The sequence below is a fragment of the Microtus oregoni genome, unplaced genomic scaffold, assembly GCF_018167655.1.
Source record: "Microtus oregoni isolate MIOR12 unplaced genomic scaffold, Mior012 000118F_ref0000498, whole genome shotgun sequence".
Lineage (NCBI taxonomy): Eukaryota > Metazoa > Chordata > Mammalia > Rodentia > Cricetidae > Microtus > Microtus oregoni.
Genome location: NW_024544747.1, coordinates 941,065 through 959,670, shown reverse-complemented (window position 1 = coordinate 959,670; position 18,606 = coordinate 941,065). Strand labels below are relative to the sequence as shown.

Below are 18,606 nucleotides of genomic sequence, written 5' to 3'. Positions count from 1 at the left end.
GGCAACCTGTAGCATTCGGGTTTTTGATCTAGTTGTCCCTAGAGGTTGGTGTATCAAGGAAGAAATGTCTCCCTTCAAGACCAGGTCTACAGCAAAAGGTGAGTGAAGCCATTCTGGAACGATACTTGCTAATGGACCGTTTAAACTGGCTCTCCAATGCTCTGGAGCACCGTGCTTGAGAAATTAACAAGTACCATGTGAGAAAAGTGTCAGGGTGGAGGATTTTAGGTTTAGAAAAAGTTAGGCAGATGTCTTGTGCAAGACTCGCTAGTTTATTACCGCACTTAGTGACAGGATTTTCAAGACAGTGAGAATGCTCTGCGGGTATAGCAAGAGGACCTCAGTTCGGATCTGTAGTAATCGCACAAATGCCAGCGGATTTGCTAAGCCACTGTAATCCCAATGTGTGGTATGCAGGGACAGGAGATTCCTAGAGCAGGCTGCAGTGGGCTCTGGAGTAAACTAAGAAACCCTGCCTCAACATACGCAGTAGAGAGTTGTCAGGGAAAACATGTGACATCAACCTCGGGACTCCATTCACACACATACATGCAAAACACAAGCAAACAAACAAAACCAAAATCTCCAATCCCAAGAGTGAACTATGGACTCCAATGGCAATTATGTGTCAACCATATCAAACCTCTGGTGGGGATGCTGATGATGGGGAGGCTGTGAAGGCAGAGGACATGTGGGAAACTGCTGTACCTGCCTCCCCATGAACCTTAAAGTTTTCTTTAAAAAAATCAAACCCAAGACAGGCATGGTAACACATGCCTTTAAAACTAGGACTTGAGAGGCAGAGGCAGGTGGATCCATGTAAGCTCAAGGCCAGTAGGGTCTACATGGTGAGTTCCAGGATAGTTAAGGCTACATAGAGAGAACTTATCTCAAAAAAAAAGAAAGAAAGGAAGGAAGGAAGGAAGGAAGGAAGGAAGGAAGAATCAAGCCCAGCATAAGTAAATAAATGGATGGGTGGCACCAATGACTTTAACAGCAGCAAATGCATCCGTGCTTTCGGCTAGTCAGAGGCCGCTACAAGCCTGGACCTTTTCCACATGCAGTGCCAAGGTGAGGTTATGCATGGTTGACTTTTTCGACTTTTCAATATTTCTGACTTGTCAAATATGAGCAGAAAATATTTTTATAAATGAATCCACTTTTAAATAAAACCAGAGAATAGAAAGAAAGTTGATCTTTATATCAGACATAAAGTACTCCCCTTATTCACAGAAGAAAGTCTCAGGGTGTCCAGAGAATTTTGAATCAAAAAACTCACTCTGGCTACATATGTTATGGAAACCAGAGCTTCAGGGTTCCCCACTTCATCATTAAATGTATTTCAATTATCCAAATCCATAATGATTGGCATTGCCTCCTTGTAATGTTTATCGTATTGGTAAATTGTCACGTGCTACTTGAGTTCACTGGGAAGTTGGGTCTAGAAAGGGTCCCTCCTCATTTCAGACCCAAGCATGTTCGTCTCAAACTGTCCCCCTCCTTGTCCAGGGATGGGCCACTCAAATGGATGAGCGACACAGCTGAGTCTCCCCGAGATTAACTAGAAGGTCAGCCATTTCCACCTGAGGGTTACTATGGTTTGTCCCAGGGTATAAAAACCCCTGGAGTGGGAATGGGAAGCTGGGAGTTGAGCCATGCAATGCCCATCCATGGTGGAAAAGTTCAGTCGGGAACTCCAGCTGGCTGCCTCAGCTTCCCCAGTCATTTCTGCTGGATGATTCTAAGTGCCCAATTTGATACCATCTATCTGCCCCTTGTTATGTAAGTACTTAAAAACCGTTCTTGATCCCTGTTACACCCGAGACTCTCCCCTGGGAGCCCCCAGCTGACTGTTTCCCAGTTGACTTCTGCTGCATGTGTTTACGCCGTTTGATGACGTCATCTTCTGTTTGCACTCTCGATTTTGGGCTATTCCAGTCAACTCTGCTGGATGCTGTCAGTGCCTGATTTGGTAATGCTTGTTATCTGCCTGCTGTTTTCTCTATCAGCTACTTGTTTGTTTGATATACATAATGAATTTACACATTCAATTGAAAAATGTGGCCACTGTATAGATAATTCTCCAAGCCGCAGAAAGTTCCTCTTAAAAGTCATTAAAAAGACCTAAATATAACGTACAGCCTCATGTAGCTTATGGTAGTGTCAACTGAGGCAGCTTGTTTCAGAGACTCGCAGGCAATGCCAGATAACCCATATTTCCTCTTTATCTGCCATGGAGTAGGATTGGCCATTGAGAAGTGAGTTTGAAGAGAGCCACATCTTGGGTGATGAAGCCTTTAGGAGCCTTGGTGCCCTTTTCTTCTATCTCAGTGACCTTGGAAGGCATGTATCCCATGTGCTCTAGCTAAGAAAAGCCTAAGTAATAGCCATCCACTGGAACAACCATGGAGATAGCTACCCTAGCCTGCTGCAGACAGTGGGTGAGAAATTAGACCTTTTGTATTAAAATGAGATGTTCAGATTCCAGGGTTTGTCTACTGAGGCTGTTGGCATTGATTCTCTGCATCTAAGCATAGAAGATAGATAGCAAAAATTTTTCCATGGTGGGGGGCAAAAGAACTTCTAGACAGGGTTTCTCTGCATAGCCCTGGCTATCCTGGAATTCACTCTATAGACCAGGTTGGCCTCTGCCTCCTGAGTGCTGGGAATAAAGGCGTGTGCCACCACTGCCCAGCAGAAATATCTTTTACTGTTCTTTATCCTAAATTCGTGCTCATTGTATAATCTGATTTCTGTTAGATCTCCTCCACTTCCCTCTTCACCTAAGTCTCTTGGAATAGCATTCTGCATCTCATGATACCCAGAGATGCTGTTTGTGGGGTGCTCTAAGTACAGGCACTGAGAGAAACGACTCTCAAACACAAGCCCTATTAAATTTAATTCTCATGGCAACTTCAAATGGTAACTACTGTTACTAACCACATATAAGACAAGGAATCTGAGACCATGGAGCAAAAGTGCCCTCTAAAAGGGTCCCTCTAATCCCCTGCTGCTGCCTCCTGGCTTCAGGGGTTGCCATGCCCCTCAACTGAGCCCCTTCTGTCTGACTCTCCACAGTCCAGCAACAAGAAGCAAATTTGCCCACTCACTCAAGTGCCTCTGCTCCCATCTTCACTTCTCCTGGTCATCCACCCAGGAAGCTGCCGGCCTCTGAAGCTTGCAGACATCCTGCCTCCTGTGAAAGCCTGCCCTGCCTCCCCTCAGTGGCTCCTCACTGCCAGGATGGCCACTGGGTCTTGTTTCCTCACTGGGATATGGTTACCTTTCCTCGTGGTCATATCTCCCTACAGGACACACACAGGGTTTTATCATCCCTGTATTTCATGTGTTAACACATGTAATAAGCAAATATCTTGTCATAAGACTTGCTGTGGTCCATTAGCTTGCTTAATGCTGAAAGATTTGTGGAACAGTGAAATAACTCTGTGTTTTGCCATGATGGAAGACACATGTCATTATGTGTTTTTTAAATCCATAAAATGCCCAATATGAAGAATGAACCGTATGTCAATTCTGGTCTAAACCATTGAACTGCTACCTGTCATGATGATAATGGACTAAATCTCTGAAATTGTAAATAAGCCACTCCAATTAAATGTTTTCTTTCTAAGAGTTGCCATGGTCATGGTGTCTCTTCACAGCAATGGAAAACCCTAACTAAGACAACAGTTGGTGCCGGTGATTGGAGTGTTACCATGACAGGCCTGACCACGCTTTCACATGGCGTGATATGGACTTTGGCACTTTGGGTTAGGAAAGCAGTAGAATGCTTTAATCACTGCCTAATGGGACATACTAGTAGGAGCACGGAAGACAATGGTGCTGATAATGATTTGATAGCGGACAATGAGGAATACTGAGAACTCAAGAACAATCGCAGTGGGTTTTTGATCCTACCGCACATACTGGCTTTGTGGGAGCCTAGGCAGTTTGGATGCTCACCTTACGAGACCTGGATAGAGGTGGGCGGTCCTTGGGCTTCCCACAGGTCAGGGAACCCTGATTGCTCTTCGAGCAGATGAGGGAGGGGGACTTGATCGGGGGAGGGGGAGGGAAATGGGAAGCAGTCGCGGGGAGGAGGCAGAAATCCTTAATAAATAAATAAATTAAAAAAAAAAAGAAATGTCGGGAGCTGGCTCAAGGGTCTTAAGAGAATTATAGAATATTGCCTAGAAATTATTCTTGTGATAGTTTGGTGAAAAAAGTGGCTGCCTTTTGCCTTCTTGTTAAAAGAGTTTGCCTGAGGCTAAAGTGCAGTGTTTCAGACTAATTCTATTGACAGAGGAAATCTCAAAACAGCCTCACATAGATGCTTTCATGTGGATATTAGGGGTAACTCTAATGAAGATATATAACAAGGAGAAAGCTGAGCAAGGAAAAACATTTGAGGAGAAAAAGGACACCAGAAAGTAGAGTAGAGTTAAATTCTTTGTTCAAGGAGATGAATGGATTAACAAGTGGAATAAAGGGAGTGGTGACCTCGGGGCAAGAATCCTCTCGCTAACTTTCCCACTTGTGAAAAGGAACTAAAGGAAAGCTAGAGCCTAATGTGTTAGGGCACATCTTTAATCCCAGCACTGGGAAAGCAGAGGCTAGCAAATCTCTGAGTTTGAGGCCAGTCTGGTCTGCAGAGCAAGTTTCAGGACAGCTGAGCTTAGGCAGTGAAAGATAGAAAGCTGGTGAAGATGTGACTCAGTGAAGGGGCCATGTTCCCACCCCAGTAGGCATGAAACTTGGCAGCTTTGGCCACATGGTTCTGGCTTTAGAGTTAAGGATAAAAGAAAAGGAGTTATATAATAAAGCTGCTGAGGCCAGGCATGCAGGGTGTCCCTCAATGGAGGCCCAGAGAGGCCATTGCATGAAGCTGTGAAGTTAAAGCCTGGATTCCTTAGAGAACCCAAGATGTTAGAAATGCCAGAGCTGTGGGATACCTGCCCAGGAGAGCTGCTAACAGGGAGTGGAACCAGTCCAAGAAAAAGAAGTGTGTGGCAGTCAACAAAGCTGAACAGTAGGGAATGTGGAGAGTGTTTTGCCATCAGACATGCAGATGCAGAGTTTGGAGCTTGCAAAGCTGTTTGGTCTTGCTTTGGTCCAGTAATTCCTTGCTATTCTCCCTCCCCTGTGTTTTGGAATGGTAATGTATATCCTATGCCATTTTATGTTGGAAGTATGTGATCTGCTTTTTGATTTTGATTTTTTTTTCAGGTGATTCAATCTCAGTTAAGAGATTGCCATGCATTTCAGAAGAGACTTTGAACTTTGAAGTTGGAAATAAGTTAGAGACTATAGACTTTTGAAGTTTGACTAAATGTGTTTTTGCACTGTGATATGACTACAAGGCCAAGGAATGAAATGTGGTGGTTTGAAAGAAAGTGGCCCCCAAAGGGAGTGGTGCTATTAGAAGGAGTGGCCTTGTGGAGGAAGTGTGTCGCTGTGGGGGCGGGCTTCTGCTCAAGCTTTCTTCTGTGTTGGCTTCATGTGTCAGTCTCAGCTCCAGCACGTCTGCCTGCACACCACCATGCTCCCCATCATCATGATAATGGACTGAACCTCTGAAACTGTAAGAAGCCACCCCAATTAAATGTTTTTATTAGAGTTGCTGTGTCCATGGTGTCTCTTCACAGCAATAGAAACCCTAAGACACCTGAACCTGCAGGGCTCCTGTTCTGATGCCACCATGAGTCCCCACCTGAATGTCACCAGTCCTGTACTTGCATTTGCATTCTGTTTCATCTGACAATATTACTGCTCCCTGAGGAGACATCTCTGAGCACACAGTGATCTGTAAACAAAGTGGCATGTGTACAGTGTGAATTCTAATTGGTCTTCATAATAAAAACCCAGAGTCAGAGATAGGGGTTAATGCTGGAAGGTCAGAGAAGCAGAGCATCCAGCCACTAGCCCTCACCTCTACTGGATTCTCAGAACCAAGGGGGCAGGATCCTGTCTCTGGGAATCCTCAGACTGAATGCCTTGAGCTCCTGTCTCCTCCTGCCTGACATTCCTCTCTCCACCCAGCCATACCCTTCCTGTCTCTACCTCCCTAGTACTGGGAGAAAAGGCCTGTGACTCCCAAGTACTAGGATTAAAAGTGTGAGCCACCACTGCTTGACTCCGTTTCTATGTTAGTGGCCTTGAACTCACAGAGCTCCCTCTGCCTCTGTCTCCCAAGTGCTGGGATTAAAAGTCTGCCTGGCCTCTATGGCTAACTAGTGTGGGTATCTCTACAGTGTGATCTTCAGGAAAGCTACAGTACAAACAAAATATCACTATACACGTGTAATTGAGATGACCATTTACTTAAGCATAAACACACGCACACCACACACACACACACCCATATTTACTAAGGACCACCAGGACCTGGGTCATTTCTTCAGAGAGGAATCTACCTTTGGGGTTTTTAATCAGAAAACATCAAGTCTTAGGCGTTCCAGAATTGGCTTCCCATGCCTCTTGAACAACTTTAAGTCCTGCTTCCAGACATTTGGCTCCTCCTGTGAGTCTGTATGCTGCTAAACATTGTATACCTGACGGTTGCCTGAGGAAAGGAGGGCTCAAAAGACACACCTGTGGGGCGTGGACAACGCTGGGTATCAGTGCAGGTGCTGGGGTCCATGCAGGTTCATGGGGACCCAGACCAAACAATACTTAGGATTCTGTGAAATGGAGGAAGCTCAGAGGCCAGAGGTTTTCATTCAGTGAGCGCTCCGCATACAGAAGGGAGGTGGTCTGAAATGAGGATTTCTTCAGGAAAGAGGCAATGTGGCCATACAGGAGTTTTATAAGTTTATTAGTGGAACACAGGAACAGGGATCTGGGGCCTAAATAAGGGACCCCTGGGCCTAAAACAGACAGAGATCATGCCAGATGCAACTATGACCAGGTGTTGCTCTAGGCTGGGCTGGTTCTTGCAGGATATCCATCAGCACATTCCAAGTCTCGCGTGCCCAGATTGTCAGCCTAGAGAACCTTCATCTGCAAGGGGGCATGCAGGCAGAGGGATCAAGGCCGCATGGAGGTGTGGAAGGCTAAGAGAAGTGGTTTCTTTGCACTGGGGCAAAAAGATGCATGAGTAACTTCCTCAAATCCTGGTGCTGGTTAATAAAGACTAAGTGGGGTGACGGGAGAGGAAAAGGCGATGTTGGTAACAAAGAAAAGCAAGAACTGAGTGATGGTGAATAGAACAGAAGGTGTCCCAGAAGAGAATACAGAGAAAACCAAGGCTGGGCAGATGCAAGGATTGACTGTTGGCTTATCTCATGGTTTTCTTTGTGGGTGAGCCCAAAGCCAAGTTCTTCCCTGAAACATCCTTAAATTCACTTGCACTACCCAGTCTGGCCTTGGTCTCTCCACGGGAGCTGCAATTCCCACCACCAGTGACACAGCCCCCAGACAGTATGCTGTAGCCCCCACCGACAGAGCTGGTCCGGTAGCCATAGTTGCCAGTGCTACTGAATCCAAAACTGGCCCCTGAACCAACGGCCCCAGGAGTGGAGCTGCTGATAACTGCTGTAAAAAGAATGGGAGAAAAGAGATCAGTGGGCATTGCAGGACAGAAGCTGCCCGAAGTCCCTTCCAGCTTCCAGCCTGCCCAGCTCAAAGATCTCCTTCCTAACTAAAGCCCTTATGTACCCCAAGTTTACGTTTAGTGACACATACTCAATCCTGAACAAACCAAGCTCTGAGGAAAACAGCCCAGAGGGTACAGAATCCCCAGTCAGGCACCTGCTCTTTCTTGGATGAACAAGAAATAACAAGGTTGCCCCAAAAGGACAGGGGATGCCCAAGCACGAGCCATGTTCTTGCATTAATCTGAGAAGGCATGCTTAAAGTCTTCCACTGTACTTCCAGTGGCTTGAGTGAGGGTGCTTGTGCTGTGGCCCCTTATCAATAGAGTGACTGAGCCTTGCGGGGCCAGGGATAGCGCTACTCTGTGCTTCGTGACTGCATAGGAGTGGACAGGTGACTCTGGACTTAGTTTCCCCTCATGCTTAACAGTGTGGGCGTGGGTAACAGGAGAGGGTAGCAGGAGAGGGTAGGTAGGAGAGGGTAACAGGAGAGGGTAGCAGGAGAGGATAGGTAGGAGAGGGTAGGTAGGAGAGGGTAGGTAGGAGAGGGTAGGTAGGAGAGGGTAGGCAGGAGAGGGTAGCAGGAGAGGGTAGCAGGAGAGGGTAGGCAGGAGAGGGTAGGCAGGAGAGGGTAGGCAGGAGAGGGTAGCAGGAGAGGGTAGGTAGGAGAGGGTAGCAGGAGAGGGTAGGCAGGAGAGGGTAGGCAGGAGAGGGTAGCAGGAGAGGGTAGCAGGAGAGGGTAGGTAGGAGAGGGTAGGCAGGAGAGGGTAGGTAGGAGAGGGTAGCAGGAGAGGGTAGGTAGGAGAGGGTAGGCAGGAGAGGGTAGGCAGGAGAGGGTAGGCAGGAGAGGGTAGGCAGGAGAGGGTAGGTAGGAGAAGGTAGGTAGGAGAGGGTAGCAGGAGAGGGTAGGCAGGAGAGGGTAGGCAGGAGAGGGTAGGCAGGAGAGGGTAGGCAGGAGAGGGTAGGTAGGAGAGGGTAGCAGGAGAGGGTAGGTAGGAGAGGGTAGGTAGGAGAGGGTAGCAGGAGAGGGTAGGTAGGAGAGGGTAGCAGGAGAGGGTAGCAGGAGAGGGTAGGTAGGAGAGGGTAGCAGGAGAGGGTAGGCAGGAGAGGGTAGGTAGGAGAGGGTAGGTAGGAGAGGGTAGGTAGGAGAGGGTAGGTAGGAGAGGGTAGGTAGGAGAGGGTAGGTAGGAGAGGGTAGCAGGAGAGGGTAGGTAGGAGAGGGTAGCAGGAGAGGGTAGGCAGGAGAGGGTAGGCAGGAGAGGGTAGGCAGGAAAGGGTAGGCAGGAGAGGGTAGGCAGGAGAGGGTAGGCAGGAGAGGGTAGGCAGGAGAGGGTAGGCAGGAGAGGGTAGGTAGGAGAGGGTAGGCAGGAGAGGGTAGGCAGGAGAGGGTAGGTAGGAGAGGGTAGGCAGGAGAGGGTAGGCAGGAGAGGGTAGGTAGGAGAGGGTAGGTAGGAGAGGGTAGGTAGGAGAGGGTAGCAGGAGAGGGTAGGTAGGAGAGGGTAGGTAGGAGAGGGTAGGCAGGAGAGGGTAGGCAGGAGAGGGTAGGTAGGAGAGGGTAGGTAGGAGAGGGTAGGTAGGAGAGGGTAGGTAGGAGAGGGTAGGTAGGAGAGGGTAGCTGGAGAGGGTAGGTAGGAGAGGGTAGGTAGGAGAGGGTAGGCAGGAGAGGGTAGGCAGGAGAGGGTAGGTAGGAGAGGGTAGGTAGGAGAGGGTAGCAGGAGAGGGTAGGTAGGAGAGGGTAGGTAGGAGAGGGTAGGTAGGAGAGGGTAGGTAGGAGAGGGTAGGTAGGAGAGGGTAGGTAGGAGAGGGTAGGTAGGAGAGGGTAGGTAGGACAGGGTAGGTAGGACAGGGTAGCAGGAGAGGGTAGGTAGCTACAGAGTTTTATCCCAGCACAGACAACATTTCTGGGGGAAGCGGTGATTGTGCTAAGCAGGGTTGTGAAAAGCTATCTCTCCTGGTGAAGCAGTAGCTCAGAGTGGTGGAGGCAGGAGGTAGAGCCCAAGATGCTCTCAAGTGGCCATGGTGGCAAGCACCCCCTCGTTCACTTTCTGCTTGCTGACTACCTGGAACCATGCCCTCAGGGACTTTAAATACTCACAGATGCTCACGGCACTGGTGTGTTCCCCAGACATCCTGCACAGAGAAAACACAGAGAGTCTCCATCACAATTAGAATCCTGAGATGAGCTCCCATTCACTGGACATGGCCCAGAGCCACCAGCTGGCGGGCTCCACCTCCAGCAACCCCGCCAGCCACCAGGCGGTCAGAAAGTGTTAACAACCTCTGTCTCAAGACTTGAACCTCGGAGTCCCTCCTGCCCTTTTGCCCTCCCCAGTCTACCTTCCCCACTTCAGACATATGAGGGCTGTAGTCTTGGGGGTCCCATGCTAACACCACTTTTGGGGCGTGAGTTTTTCTTGATCCCATTGCTTGACTACTGGGTAGCCGAGGCTTGAGTAAGTAGAATACATGAATACAGACCCAGTAAAGTAGCAATGAATGAAACTCCCGTGTGGCTTTAGTCCCAGGATTTCCAAACGTCAATGTCCTGTGTCCCCCTAACTGGATTGGACTTTTGTGTGGTCCACATTGTTATCAATTGAGTATTTTTAGCTGGCTGCCTTTTATAGAAAAAAAATGCATTTCTCTTAAAAGAAAGTTTTATGCCACAATGCACAAAACTAGAATTATATAACCAAATAAGAAAAGAAATGCCTCTAAAAAATAAATACAGTGAAAAATAAAGCAAGTTAGTTGGAGGAGGGGAGCGAGATGGTGCTATCTGCTGAGAGGCTGAACTTAGGACCCACCATGAACACAAGGTATTTGTAAAGGCCACCGAGGAAGGCCTTGAAGCCAGCAACATTAAACTGAAACACTCTGAGGAGCTGAAGAGGAATTTAAAGGACATTGCTGTCACACTGTGTGGATGGAAATCGCTCTGGGACTTGTTTGTGGTTGAACTGAAAAGCACATCCATCTACAGCCCGTCCTGTGTCTACATCCGGCGCTCTAGGGAACCGGATTGGGATGGGGGTTGTAAGTGTTCTCTGAGAGCCTCTGCTATCACCTGCACTCCTCGCCCTCCAGCACCCTACCTGCACTCCTCGCCCTCCAGCACCCCTACCTGCACTACTCGCCCTCCAGCACCCCTACCTGCATCGCCCTCCAGCACCCTACCTGCACTCCTCGCCCTCCAGCACCCCTACCTGCACTCCTCGCCCTCCAGCACCCCTACCTGCACTACTCGCCCTCCAGCACCCCTACCTGCATCGCCCTCCAGCATCCTACCTGCACTCCTCGCCCTCCAGCAGCTTGCGGTAGGTGGCGATCTCAATGTCCAGTGCCAACTTCACACTCATCAGCTCCTGGTACTCGCGCATCATCCGAGCCAGCTCCTCCTTGGCCTGGTGCAGGGCACCCTCCAGCTCATCCAGCTTGGCCCGGGCATCCTTGAGGGCACAGTCTCCTCTCTGCTCGGCATCAGCAATGGCCATCTCCAGATTGGAGCACTGAGAGACAGGAGGTGGCATTCCCCTTAAGTTCTGAGGTACCTGGGTCTTCCTCTATTCCTATATGTATGTGCTAATGGCGGTGGGGAGGGGGCGCTATTCTGTCCTGCTGCACTTCCTGGAATGTATCTGGCAGTGAGGACATTCACCTGGCCCCAGGGAAGTGTGCTATTCTCCGTCTTGTAGCTTTAGGGGAAACCCTATAATGGTTCTAGGCTTTAGAAGGGGAACAAAATAGGGGAGGAGATCAGGCTTTCCTGAGGAAGGGGTTTCTAGGACAGAGTACAAAGAGAAGGAGACAGGGCAGGAAAATCCTCCCAGCCTTCCCTGGGGTGTGTAGGAGCCCGTCAGGAGCCCCAGCCTTCCCTGGGGTGTGTAGGAGCCTGTCAGGAGTCCCAGCCTTCCCTGGGATATGGAGGAGCCCGTCAGGAGCCCTGTTACTCACCTGCTTCTTCACATTCTCAATTTCTGATCGCAGTCTCTGGATGAGCCGGGTCAACTCAGAGATCTCGTTCCTGGTGTGTTTGAGGTCATCCCCATGGCGACCAGCTGCCAGCTGCAGCTCCTGGAACTGTAGGTGGGAAGTAGTAAGGCATACATATGACTTGGGGTTGTCTGAGCTTACTCTAGTACAGAAACAGTCCTTTGCTTGGGGCCATGTGGCAGAGGAGGGAAGGGAAACCCTCCCCATCCCCAGCTCATAGCCTCTTTGGCACAGGACTCTTGGAAGTCCCACCTCTCCACACTGCATCATTGTAAGATGCCTCCCCAGCTAAGGCCCTCTCAGCCTGTAGCCCTTTCAAAGTCAAGATTCAAATTCCTAGCCTGGCATCAAGGCTCTCACTTCATGACCCTGCCTTCCTTTATCTGCTTCCTCGGCTTTGCCAAACAGTCCTTTGATATCCACTCTGAGAGAACTCTCATGCTCTTGTGCCTCTGAGGGAGTAGGAGCGTCTCTCTCCTCCCGAACCCTTCCCCACAGGCTCTCTCTTCCTTACATAGCTGTAACCAGGCCAGGTCAGGAGGTCTTCCCTAACCCTCTGATTAGGCGCAATTCTGTTCCTGTGATTCTGGGCTTTAGCAGTCAGATCTCACTGACACATTTCCGTACCTTCCTCAGTGGATGGATTTTCAGTACGTATAGCATAATGTCCCTCCGGTACCCAAGGGAAAGGTCTTATGAATGAGTAGGTGGCCAGATGGGTGAGGAGACAGCCAGCGGAATTTTCCCACTTCCTCTTCTCCCTGTCAGCTTAGCTGAGCACAGGCTATATGGACTGTCTTATGGGGCGAGGAAGGAGGGCGAACTTAGCACTGAATATCAGCCACGAATCTCTGTCACCTCGTGCTGTTTGGCTTATCCATTGAACAGAGAGTATCCCAGCTCAATCTCAGAGTTCAACTTAGAGGGAAAACAGAGCAGGTGTGGTCTTCGGCACTTCAGGGTGGTGTATTTATTGCCCTGCCTCCATCCCTGGATGTTCAGCCCTGATGTGGTTTAGCACCATCAGAAGTGACAGCACCATAACCCCTTATCTCCTGAGTGCTCTTGGTGAGTCTCCTGCACCTGTAGCGCTCACTTATTCATCTCAGAATGGTGATGATGAAAAGCAGTCTCACAACGCTGGTCCGCACCCAGCCACGGCATCCCTCTCGCTAAACCCATGGTGAAGTGGAGGTACCAATAACCCATGCGCAAATGGTCTCTAAAACCATCAGTGAGACTCGTCTTATTCTTCTGGAAAGGACTATGGACATGACAGCCTGTGTTTGAGTGCTGGATCCTGACCACCCAAGGGGGTGAAGTCCCATGGCCATTCCCAGCCCTGGCTGATGAGAGTAAACGGAGAAGGTCACTAGTCTGAGCCTTCATCCAAAAGTCTAGGCCTGTGTTGTCCCTTAGGCCCTGAAGGCTAGCCCTTCCCCAACAGGCTAAACCTCTCCATCGGAGACTGGGAAAGAGATGGGGAAGGAGAGATAAGGTCTCCTGGGGGTGATTTATCCAGAGAAAGAGCCCAGGGAACAGCAAGGAACAATTAGAAAGTTACCATCATGATCAGAGAAACCAGATTACCTAAGAGTCACCTCCCACCCACACCCATGGGGAAGCTGAGATGTGAGGGATAGCAACACCCTCTTCATCCGTGGAGGTGGACTTGAAGGAAAAAAGTGGGGGTTGCCTGATCCCAGATGGCACTGAAGAGACCTGTGACTCACGTAATGACAGAGCTGAGATACTGACATCTACACGCCCCTCTCCCAAGGGTACTTCAGAGCTCTCTGCCTCCAGAAAGCAGATCCTGCCCAATCCCACCCTGTCTTAATGCAAGACTCATTTGCTTCTTGCACTTCGTACCCTGAAATGAATGCTGTTGGTTTAAGAGGAGCCTAAGGACAGAGTTGTCTTCTCCTTTCTTGCTTCCCACAATGCCAAGGCCAATGTCATATTCCGAGATAGCTGGAGGCCATGGTGAGTTATGGCACATAAAAAACTGAGCCCAAACCAGATCGCCCTTCACACACGCCGCTGGAGAGGTGCATAGAGGGGTCCACTCTACCTTGGTCTGGTACACCATCTCGGCCTCGGCTTTGCTCTTCAGGGCAATGTCCTCATACTGAGCACGGACTTCGGCAATGATGCTGTCCAGGTCCAGATTGCGGTTGTTGTCCATGGACAGGATGACAGAGGTGTCGCTGATGTGGGACTGCATCTGAGCAATCTCCTACAGGGGAAGAAGAATGCATGACATGTCTATGATAACCAGGGAAAGGTGGCAAATGATATCCCGCTAGAATAATCCCAGGGACACCCCAAACAGGCACAAGCAGCATTCCCTAAAGCCCAAGATCAGAGCCCAATATTGCTTTGAAAAACTTTCCAGTAGCTGTGAAGCCAACTGAGAAGAAAATCCACATGTCTGTCCCAAGAGGGGTCAAGAGGAAGGAGAGTGAAGGAAAATAGCCTGGTCAGCTATCGCCCAGTCTTTGAACTTCAAAGCCCTCAGCACCCAAATGCTGGAGAGCTCCTGGGCCCCTTTAAACGAACTGATAAATAGGTACCTTATCATCACAAGTCCTTCCCGAATCCAAAGCTAGAGGTGAGGACAAGCCTTACCCCTTCGTACAGACACTTGAGGAACTTGATCTCTCCATCCAGAGCGTCCACCTTGGCCTGCAGCTCCACCTTGCTCATGTATGCTGCATCCACATCCTGAAGGAAATCCAGACACTTCCTACTGACCCGTCTCCCTTAAAGCCCCCCATCCTGTGGCTAACTGTCCCAGGGAGAGACTCAAGACCCCGGGGGAAGAGCTTGACTTCAGCCCAGACTCACAGTGAGAGAGCCTATAGACCCTGTTCCTCCCCACAGCAACTTGTCTGAGATGTGGTGGCCATCTACACTTGTCCATTTACACAGCCGTGAAGAAGATGGCTAAGTAACCTGTGCCACCAGCAGCAGTGTCTACGATGGAGGCAGCCAGCCTCCGTCTCTGGCTTGTCAGCCCCAAGCCCTCTGTTTTTGACCCTGCAGCCACCATGGGGGACAGAGGCCAGGTGCCCTTCTCACCTTCTTAAGCACCACAAATTCATTCTCAGCGGTTGTACGCTTGTTTATTTCTTCTTCATACCTGCGAGGAAAGCATCAGTGAACAGGGGCTGGGTGTGTCCTTGTTTGTGTGTTCTCACTGAGAAATACAAGATGGCTGAATTGTGGATCCTGAAACAGGTGCTTTCAGCTGTCCCAGCTTGGTGGGGTTGCTTAGCTGGGCATCAGTAGGGACCTGCGCTTGGTGGTTAGAGAAGTTGGGCCTAGGTTTCTTCTGACACTTAGGGAGTGAGTCCATTTTTCCTCCTCCTTTTCAGCATCCAAATCAAAGGAACAGGACAATACCACTCCAAACTGAGATGGAAGTTCAGGAAGCTAGAACTACCCGCACCCAGGTCAAGAAAGAATGACTCAGATGCTCAGGACCCAGTGAGAGGAGAAGCTCAATTGGAGCTCTACATCTTGCTCTGCTGGGGTTTCCTTGGAGCTTGGGACACCCTGGGTGAGCTTAGGAATGAAGTTCTGTGTTGAACACATACAAGGTCTCTCTCTAGAAAGGTTAGGAAGCAACACATGAAAGAGAAAACTGCTTTCAATGGCATCCCCAGCACGGCCCAGCAGGTTGGGTATCCACAGTCCAGCCCATTTGGTTATGCCCATGAAGGCTCTATCTTGCCGGGTGAACTCAGATGGCTTGCCTCGGAGGCCAGATGTAAAAGTCCCAGGACCTGCTTAGAAAGCCGCCCCAGGAGCCAGTTAGAGACATAGTGTCCTCACTCACCTCTTCTTGCAGTCCTCCACAGCATCTCGCATGCCCCTCAGCTCCGAGTCCAGCCTCACCCTGTCCCCAGACAGCGTATCCAGCTGCTTTTGCAGGCTGCTGATATGGGCCTCGTACACAGGCTCCAGGTTCTTCCTGCAGTTGTTCAGGTCCAGCTGCTGCAGCAGCTCCCACTTGGTCTCCAGCACCTGGTTCTGCTGCTCCAGGAAGCGCACCTGCAAGCCAAAGCCACAGCCCACTGTTCCCTTTCTACAGCCAACAGGGAGGAAGGGATGGGAGACTTTCTTTCCAGGGGAAAAGGATGGGTTTTGATCTGCAGTGTGACCTTCAAAGGTGAGCTCTGGGAGAAAAATGACACCCACGTACCCCCCTCCCCTGTCAATGCTCAGTCTGGCAGCCTGAAGGCAGCTCTGGAGGTCTTGAGGAGCCCAATATGCATTTATCTCCAACCTGTTACAGTGTTGGCTGTTTGTCTCCTGGCTAAGTTTAAACCTACTAGGTAAGTATTGATGGGCTGAAGGAATGTCTTTCTGTGGCAAGCTCTTAGATGTGAATTTGCCTGCCAGCGTCCCAGGGTGGGCCTGGGGACCTCGTCTGTTTGCCTGCTCTCTCTCCACACCTGTGGCTTCTCCCACCCTACCTGGAAGCCAGGTACCCAACTAAACTGGGGTCTTGAGCTCTCCTCTTGGATTTGCCAGGATGTTTCCATTGTTAAAGACTCACCTACCCCTTGCTCCTTGGTGCTCAGACTTGAGTAATCATCAGTGTTCCTAGAGCTCTTCAAAATGCAGACTGCATAGGGTCTGGCATTCCACCCCTTCCAAGGCCACTGCTGGTCTCTCCTCTACCTTCTAAGTCCCACTGGCTCTGCCCCCACTTAGCCACTTCTTTACCAAGAGTTTACTTGCTCTGCTTCCTAGAGACCTTCCAAATAAAGCTGTCTCAAGCTCCTTGCAAGCCTTTGGTCCTGTCCCTCAGTCCTGATGTCTAAGATATTGTCTGTTTCCTCTCTACTCTGTCCTGAACTATGTCTGTTTGCAGTGAAAGTGCAGGAAGAAAGGAGTACTTAGCTATCAGCTGTCCCACCTTGTCGATGAAGGAGGCAAACTTGTTGTTCAGAGCCTTGATCTGCTCCCGCTCCTGCGCGCGCACCTTCTGGATCTCCGGGTCCAGCTCCACATTGAGTGGGGCCAGCAGGCTCTTGTTGACAGTGACCTGGTGGATGCCTCCCGGCAGACACAGGGATGGGTTTGAAGGCCCCAGAGCCCCACTGCCAAACATACTACCAGCAAAGCCACTCGCCCTATTCCGTCCAAATCCATATCCCCCTGTGCGCCCGCTAACGCCAGCCACATTGAAGGAGATGCTCCTGGCACCCCTCAGGCTGTAGAGGCTCCGACTGCTGAAGCCCCCACCCAGCCCTTTGCCCCCTGCCCGGTAAGAGGATGAGCTGCTGGACAGCACAGCTGAGCAGCCGCTGAAGCCCCTGTTGCCAGCTCCAGGCTTGCAGGTGAATTGACGGTTCATCATGGAGAAGCCACAGAGTGGGTTTGCGATGCACAACCTTCCCAAAGAGACAGTGACCTGTTTACCTGCTTGTGATCTCGGCCTTCCCCTTTATAGAGCTCAAGAGAACAATTGCCCTAATTGGTGGGTTTAGTTTGCCTGGAAGGAAAAAAATCATTTTCTCCTATCAAAATCAGAGACATGGGGTAACTTGAAAACTCCCAAAGTGCTGGCTTGCAAGTCTTCTGCATGTAATTGAGTCTTATCTTATTAGCATGGGGTAATTAGCTGGCCATATTATCCCCAGAAGATCTTGGCTAGGAAGCTTGTCCTGATCCCTCCGTACTTCTTCAGAGGGCTGGGCGAGTGGGAGTGCTGGGGAGACTCTAATTGTCAGTGTGTCTCAGAGAAACCCCGCACCTGGGCCAGCACCAGCTCACCTGATTCAGGGACCCTGACTGTCGCTTTCATGTGGTTAGGAAGTCCCAAGGCCTGGCTTTCCAAGGCTGCCAGAGATGGTTCTCAGGTCCGACTTGCCAGGGGTGCAGAATGGGAAGCGATCCAAATCGAGACTCCCTCCTCTGGCAGTGAAGCTCCTGCTGTGCCCTCAGGGTATGTCCCTTGCTCCCCTGTGCCAGCCAGGTGCCTGCCTGCCTCCACCCCAGTCTTGGAGACTCAGAGTGACGTCATCACCACTGTGTATAATGGTGGACACAAGCGCAATATTTTGCAGTGTAGAGAGCTCCTTGCACATAGCTTGTTCTGTCCGGAATGTCTGCAGAGAGATGGTAACAGTCTCCAATTTCATAAGTGGGAAAGGTGAGGCTTGGAAAGGTTGAGGGCTTCACTCCTGTAGCAAATGTTTCATAAATCCTTTCTCTGTAAGAATCTCAGAGGATGAAAATCACCTAGAAACACAGAGACCTCTTGATGTGAGATTCCCCTCTGGATGCTATAAATATATTTTATTGCCATTGGTTAATGAAGAAGCTGCTTTGGCCCATGGCAGGGCGGAATAGCAAGGCAGGAAATCCAAGCAGGGACAGAGGAGTCAGGTCAGACGCCTGTCAGTCACTGAGGAAATAAGACGTAAAAAAATAAGGTAAACCACGGCCACGTAGCAATACATAGACTAATTGAAATGAGTTAATTTGAGATATAAGAGCTAACTAGAAATATGCCTAAGTCATCAGCCAAACAGTGTTGTAATTACTATAGTTTCTGTGTGATTATTTGGGTCTGGGAGGCTGGAAAATGAAAGCATGGTCTCTACTTACAATCTCTGCCGCAAGGATTTCCCTTTTGGACTTCCGACTCCATGTTCTGAGCCACATGGGCCTTTCCATGAGCCCACCCTAATGGCCAACCAGCTGCTGCTTCCTTAGCACACACATCCGCTCAGTCAGTTAGCAAACATCTGTGACTGAGCACCCCAGGTGTTGCGCTGTGTTCTGGAATCCTGTACTAAGAAGACCAAACATCGCTGAGAATTCTAGGAGGTAGTTAAATTATCATTCGACCCCTGATGCTGCCAATGCATGGGACCCAAGAATTTCACAATCCCCAAACCTCAGATATACCCACAGTCAGCAATTTCCTCCTTAAACCCAGCATCCCACTAGTGCAGCACCTGACTGCAGTTTCTGCAGTGGCGATGAAGCATCCAACATT

At 49.8% G+C, this 18,606-nt stretch overlaps 1 protein-coding gene across 1 annotated transcript; it reads right to left on the bottom strand.

The window, feature by feature from the left end:
* Positions 1 to 7,276: 7,276 nt before the first annotated feature.
* LOC121444222 (keratin, type II cytoskeletal 73) lies at positions 7,277 to 16,956 on the bottom strand. Its single transcript, XM_041646000.1, has 9 exons — positions 16,516 to 16,956; positions 15,430 to 15,644; positions 14,670 to 14,730; positions 14,217 to 14,312; positions 13,660 to 13,824; positions 11,547 to 11,672; positions 10,881 to 11,101; positions 9,688 to 9,722; positions 7,277 to 7,533 (listed from the first exon to the last, which is right to left on the bottom strand). The coding sequence occupies exons 1-9, from the start codon at positions 16,954 to 16,956 to the stop codon at positions 7,277 to 7,279; spliced, it is 1,617 nt and encodes a 538-aa protein (XP_041501934.1).
* Positions 16,957 to 18,606: the final 1,650 nt, after the last annotated feature.

Coding starts and splice junctions, on each gene's coding strand:
- LOC121444222 (XM_041646000.1), bottom strand. CDS start 16,956: ATGAACCGTCAATTCACCTGCAAGCCTGGAGCTGGCAACAGGGGCTTC. Junction 14,731..15,429: donor GTGGAGGACTGCAAGAAGAG/GTGAGTGAGGAC, acceptor CTTTCCTCGCAG/GTATGAAGAAGAAATAAACA. Junction 13,825..14,216: donor TCAAGTGTCTGTACGAAGGG/GTAAGGCTTGTC, acceptor CTTCCCCTGTAG/GAGATTGCTCAGATGCAGTC.